General features: G+C 53.2%; 1 protein-coding gene across 1 annotated transcript; it reads left to right on the top strand.

Annotated features, from left to right (window-relative positions):
- Positions 1-1156: 1156 nt before the first annotated feature.
- Positions 1157-2248, top strand: LOC126332855 (uncharacterized). The gene has a single exon (XM_049996687.1). It carries the CDS (start codon positions 1157-1159, stop codon positions 2246-2248), a length of 1092 nt encoding a protein of 363 aa, XP_049852644.1.
- Positions 2249-6569: the final 4321 nt, after the last annotated feature.

The raw sequence follows: 6569 nt of genomic DNA, 5'->3' as shown, positions 1-6569 counted from the left end.
TCATATGGAATGCAGCCTTCACATGGAGTGCTGCCTTCGCATGGAGTGCTGCCTTCACATGGACTGCAGCCACAAGGTGTGTTGTCCTCAAAATATAAGCTTTCCTTCACAAGGAGTGCAGCCTTTGCAAGGAGTGCAGCCTTCGCAAGGAGTGCAGCCTTCGCAAGGAATGCAGCCTTCACATGCATTGCAGCCTTCGCAAGGAGTACAGTCTTTGCAAGGAGTGCAGCATTCGCAAGGAATGCAGCATTCGCATGGAGTAGAGCCTTCGCAAGGAGTGCAGCCTTTGCATGGAGTGCAGCCTTCGCAAAGAGTGCCGCCTTTGCATGGAGTGTGGCCCTTGCATGGATTTCAGCTTTCACATGGAGTGCAGCCGTCACATGGAGTGAAGCCTTCACATGGAGTGCAGCCATTCATATGGAATGCAGCCTTCACATGGAGTGCAGCCTTCACATGGAGTGCTGCCTTCGCATGGTGTGCTGCCTTCACATGGACTGCAGCCACAAGGTGTGTTGTCCTCAAAAGAAGAGCTTTCCTTCACAAGGAGTGTAGCCTTTGCAAGGAGTGGAGCCTTTGCAAGGAGTGCAGCCTTTGCAAGGAGTGCAGAATTCGCAAGGAACACAGCCTTCGCAAGGAATGCAGCCTTCACATGCATTGCAGACTTCGCAAGGAGTACAGCCTACGCAAGGAGTGCAGCATTCGCAAGGAGTGCAGTATTCGCAAGGAGTCGAGACTTCGCAAGGAGTGCAGCCTTCGCATGGAGTGAAGCCTTCGCAAAGAGTGCCGCCTTTGCATGGAGTGTGGCCTTTGCATGGATTGCAGCCTTCACATGGAGTGCAGCCTTCACATGGAATGAAGCCTTCACATGGAGTGTAGCCTTCCCAATGGAGTGCAACATTGACATGGGGTGTAGCCTTCGCAATGACTGCATCAGTCGCATGGGGTGCAGCCTTCACACCTACAGCAGCATTTGCATGGGGTACAGCCTTCGTATGTAGTGCAGGCATTCACATGGAGTGCAGCCTACACATGAAGTGCAGCCTTCACATGGAGTGCAGCCTTCACATGCAGTGTAGCCATTCATATGGAATGCCGCCTTCACATGGAGTGCAGCCTTCACATGGAGTGCAGCCACAAGGTGTGTTGTCCTCAAAAGATGAGCTTTCCTTCACAAGGAGTGCAGCCTTTGCAAGGAGTGGAGATTTTGCAAGGAATGCAGCCTTTGCAAGGAGTGCAGCCTTTGCAAGGAGTGCAGCCTTCGCAAGGAATGCAGCCTTCACATGCATTGCAGCCTTTGCAAGGAGTACAGCCATTGCAATCAGTGCAGCATTCGCAAGGAGTGCAGCATTCGCAAGCAGTGGAGCGTTCGCAAGGAGTGCAGCCTTCACATGCATTGCAGCCTTCGCAAGGAGTACAGCCTTCGCAAGGAGTGCAGCATTCGCAAGAAGTGCAGCATTCGCAAGGAGTGGAGCCTTCGCAAGGAGTGTGGCGTTCGCATGGAGTGCAGCCTTCGCATGGGGAGTGGCCTTTGCATGGAGTGCTGCCTTCGCATGGAGTGCTGCCTTCACATGGACTGCAGCCACAAGGTGTGTTGTCCTCAAAAGATGAGCTTTCCTTCACAAGGAGTGCAGCCTTTCCAAGGAGTGGAGCCTTTGCAAGGAATGCAGCCATTGCAAGGAGTGCAGCCTTTGCAAGGAGTGCAGCCTTCGCAAGGAATGCAGCCTTCACATGCATTGCAGCCTTTGCAAGGAGTACAGCCATTTCAATCAGTGCAGCATTCGCAAGGAGTGCAGCATTCGCAAGCAGTGGAGCCTTCGCAAGGAGTGCAGCCTTCACATGCATTGCAGCCTTTGCAAGGAGTACAGCCATTGCAATCAGTGCAGCATTTGCAAGGAGTGCAGCATTCGCAAGGAGTGTAGCCTTCGCAAGGAGTGCATCAGTCGCATGGGGTGAAGCCTTCACACCTACAGCAGCATTCGCATGGGGTACAGCCTTCGTATGTAGTGCAGGCATTCACACGGAGTGCAGCCTACACATGAAGTGCAGGCTTCACATGGAGTGCAGCCTTCACATGGAGTGCAGCCATTCATATGGAATGCAGCCTTCACATGCAGTGCAGCCTTCACATGGAGTGCTGCCTTCGCATGGAGTGCTGCCTTCACATGGAATGCAGCCACAAGGTGTGTTGTCCTCAAAAGATGAGCTTTCCTTCATAAGGAGTGTAGCCTTTGCAAGGACTGGAGCCTAAGCAAGGAGTGCAGCCTTTGCAAGGAGTGCGGCCTTTGCAAGGAGTGCAGCCTTTGCAAGGAATGCAGCCTTCACATGCATTGCAGCCTTTGCAAGGAGTACAGCTTTTGCAAGGAGTGCAGCATTCGTAAGGAGTGCAGCATTCGCAAGGAGTGGAGCCTTCGCAAGGACTGCAGCCCTCATATGCATTGCAGCCTTCGCAAGGAGTACAGCCTTAGCAAGGAGTGCAGCATCGCAAGGAGTGCAGCATTCGCAAGGAGTGGAGCCTTCGCAAGGAGTGCGGCCTTCACTTGGAGTGCAGCCTTCGCATGGAATGTGGCCTTTGCATGGATTTCAGCCTTCACATGGAGTGCAGCCTTCACATGTAGTGAAGCCTTCATATGGAGTGTAGCCTTCGCAATGGAGTGCAACATTGGCATGGAGTGTAGCCTTTGCAAGGAGTGCATCAGTCACATGGGGTGCAGCCTTCACACCTACAGCAGCATTTGCATGGGGTACAGCCTTCATATGTAGTGCAGGCATCCACATGGAGTGCAGCCTACACATGAAGTGCAGCCTTCACATGGAGTGCAGCCTTCACATGGAGTGCAGCCATTCATATGGAAAGCAGCCTTCACATGGAGTGCTGCCTTCGCTTGGAGTGCTGCCTTCACATGGACTGCAGCCACAAGGTGTGTTGTCCTCAAAATATGAGCTTTCCTTCACAAGGAGTGCAGCCTTTGCAAGGAGTGCAGCCTTTGCAAGGAGTGCAGCCTTCGCAAGGAGTGCAGCCTTCGCAAGGAATGCAGCCTTCACATGCATTGCAGCCTTCGCAAGGAGTACAGCCTTCGCAAGGAGTGCAGCATTCGCAAGGAATGCAGCATTCGCATGGAGTGGAGCCTTTGCAAGGAGTGCAGCCTTTGCATGGAGTGCAGCCTTCGCAAAGAGTGCCGCCTTTGCATGGAGTGTGGCCTTTGCATGGATTTCAACCTTCACATGGAGTGCAGCCTTCACATGGAGTGAAGCCTTCACATGGAGTGCAGCCATTCATATGGAATGCAGCCTTCACATGGAGTGCAGCCTTCACATGGAGTGCTGCCTTCGCATGGTGTGCTGCCTTCACAAGGACTGCAGCCACAAGGTGTGTTGTCCTCAAAAGAAGAGCTTTCCTTCACAAGGAGTGCAGCCTTTGCAAGGAGTGGAGCCTTTGCAAGGAGTGCAGCCTTTGCAAGGAGCGCAGCCTTTGCAAGGAGTGCAGCCTTTGCAAGGAGTGCAGCCTTCACAAGGAATGCAGCCTTCACATGCATTGCAGCCTTCACAAGGAGTACAGCCTTTGGAAGGAGTGCAGCATTCGCAAGGAGTGCAGCATTCGCAAGGAGTGGCGCCTTCGCAAGGAGTGCAGCCTTCACATGCATTGCAGCCTTCGCAAGGAGTACAGCCTTCGCAAGGAGTGCAGCATTCGCAAGGAGTGCAGCATTCGCAAGGAGTGGATCCTTCGCAAAGAGTGCAGCCTTCGCATGGATTGCAGCATTCTCAAAGAGTGCCGCCTTTGCATGGAGTGTGGCCTTTGCATGGATTTCAGCCTTCACATGGAGTGCAGCCTTCATATAGAGTGAAGCCTTCACATGGAGTGTAGCCTTCCCAATGGAGTGCAACATTGGCATGGAGTGTAGCCTTCGCAAGGAGTGCATCAGTCGCATGGGGTGCTGCCTTCACACCTACAGCAGCATTCACATGGGGTACAGCCTTCGTATGTAGTGCAATAAATTCACATGGAATGCAGCCTACACATGAAGTGCAGCCTTCACATGGAGTGCAGCCTTCACATGGAGTGCTGCCTTCGCATGGAGTGCTGCCTTCACATGGACTGCAGCCACAAGGTGTCTTGTCCTCAAAAGATGAGCTTTCCTTCACAAGGAGTGCAGCCTTTGCAAGGAGTGCAGCCTTTGCAAGGAGTGCAGCCTTCGCAAGGAATGCAGCCTTCACATGCATTGCAGCCTTTGCAAGGAGTACAGCCTTTGGAAGGAGTACAGCATTCGCAAGGAGTGCAGCATTCGCAAGGAGGGGAGCGTTTGCAAGTAGTGCAGCCTTCACATGCATTGCAGCCTTTGCAAGGAGTACAGCCTTCGCAAGGAGTGCAGCATTCGCAAGGAGTGCAGCATTCACAAGGAGTGGAGCCTTCGCAAGGAGTGCAGCCCTCACATGCATTGCAGCCTTCGCAAGGAGTACAGCCTTAGCAAGCAGTGCAGCATCGCAAGGAGTGCAGCATTCGCAAGGAGTGGACCCTTCGCAAGGAGTGCGGCCTTCACATGGAGTGCAAACTTCGCAAGGAATGTGGCCTTTGCATGGATTTCAGCCTTCACATGGAGTGCACCCTTCACATAGAATGAAGCCTTCACATGGAGTGTAGCCTTCCCAATGGAGTGCAACATTGGCATGGAGTGTAGCCTTCGCAAGGACTGCATCAGTCGCATGGGGTGCAGCCTTCACACCTACAGCAGCATTTGCATGGGGTACAGCCTTCGTATGTAGTGCAGGCATTCACTTGGAGTGCAGCCTACACATGAAGTGCATCCTTCACATGGAATGCAGCCTTCACCTGGAGTGCAGCCATTTATATGGAATGCAGCCTTCACATGGAGTGCTGCCTTCGCATGGAGTGCTGCCTTCACATGGACTGCAGCCACAAGGTGTGTTGATCTCAAAATATGAGCTTTCCTTCACAAGGAGTGCAGCCTTTGCAATTAGTGCAGCCTTTGCAAGGAGTGCAGCCTTCGCAAGGAGTGCAGCCTTCGCAAGGGATGCAGCCCTCACATGCATTGCAGCCTTCGCAAGGAGTGCAGCCTTCGCAAGGAGTGCAGCATTCGCAAGGAATGCAGCATTCGCATGGAGTGGAGCCTTCGCAAGGAGTACAGCCTTAGCATGGAGTGCAGCCTTCGCAAAGAGTGCCGCCTTTGCATGGAGTGTGGCCTTTGCATGGATTTCAGCCTTCACATGGAGTGCAGCCTTCACATGGAGTGAAGCCTTCACATGGAGTGCAGCTATTCATATGGAATGCAGCCTTCACATGGAGTGCAGCCTTCACATGGAGTGCTGCCTTCGCATGGAGTGCTGCCTTCACAAGGAATGCAGCCACAAGGTGTGTTGTCCTCAAAAGATGAGCTTTCCTTCACAAAGAGTGCAGCCTTTCCAAGGAGTGCAGCCTTTGCAAGGAGTGCAGCCTTCGCAAGGAATGCAGCCTTCACAAGGAATGCAGCCTTCACATGCATTGCAGCCTTCGCAAGGAGTACAGCCTTCGCAAGGAGTGCAGCATTCGCAAAGAGTGCAGCATTCGCATGGAGTGGAGCCTTCGCAAGGAGTGCAACCTTTGCATGGAGTGCAGCCTTCGCAAAGAGTGCCGCCTTTGCATGGAGTGTGGCCTTTGCATGGATTTCAGCCTTCACATGGAGTGCAGCCTTCACATGGAGTGATGCCTTCACATGGAGTGTAGCCTTCCCAATGGAGTGACACATTGGCATGGAGTGTAGCCTTTGCAAGGAGTGCATCAGTCACATGGGGTGCAGCCTTCACACCTACAGCAGCATTCGCATGGGGTACAGCCTTCATATCTAGTGCAGGCATTCACATGGAGTGCAGCCTACACATGAAGTGCAGCCTTTACATTGAGTGCAGCCTTCACATGGAGTGCAGCCATTCATATGGAATGCAGCCTTCACATGGAGTGCAGCCTTCACATGGAGTGCTGCCTTCGCATGGAGTGCTGCCTTCACATGGACTGCAGCCACAAGGTGTGTTGTCCTCAAAAGATGAGCTTTCCTTCACAAGGAGTGCAGCCTTTGCAAGGAGTGGGGCCTTTGCAAGGAGTGCAGCCTTTGCAAGTAGTGCAGCCTTTGCAAGGAGTGCAGCCTTTGCAAGGAATGCAGCCTTCACATGCATTGCAGACTTCGCAAGGAGTACAGCCTTCACAAGGAGTGCAGCATTCGCAAGGAGTGCAGCATTCGCAAGGAGTCGAGCTTTCGCAAGGTGTGCAGCCTTCGCAAGGAATGCAGCCTTCACATGCATTGCAGCCTTCGCATTGAGTGTAGCCTTCGCAAGGAGTGCAGCATTCGCAAGGAGTGGAGCCTTCGGATGGAGTGCTGCCTTCGCAAAGAGTGCCGCCTTCACATGGAGTGCAGCCTTTGCAAGGAGTGCAGCCTTCGCAAGGAATGCACCCTCGACATGCATTGCAGCCTTTGCAAGGAATACAGCCTTTGCAAGGAGTACAGCATTCGCAAAGAGTGCAGCATTTGAGAGGAGTGCAGCATTCGCAAGGAGTGGAGCCTTCGCATGGAGTGCAGCCTTCG

The sequence above is a fragment of the Schistocerca gregaria genome, unplaced genomic scaffold (assembly GCF_023897955.1).
Source record: "Schistocerca gregaria isolate iqSchGreg1 unplaced genomic scaffold, iqSchGreg1.2 ptg001528l, whole genome shotgun sequence".
In the NCBI taxonomy this organism is placed as follows: Eukaryota; Metazoa; Arthropoda; class Insecta; order Orthoptera; family Acrididae; genus Schistocerca; species Schistocerca gregaria.
Note: the sequence above shows the minus strand (reverse complement) of the source record. Positions and strands in the feature narration are given on the sequence as shown.

What these genes read in the sequence shown, in the direction of transcription:
- LOC126332855 (XM_049996687.1), top strand. Translation starts at nt 1,157, where the DNA reads ATGAGCTTTCCTTCACAAGGAGTGCAGCCTTTGCAAGGAGTGGAGATT.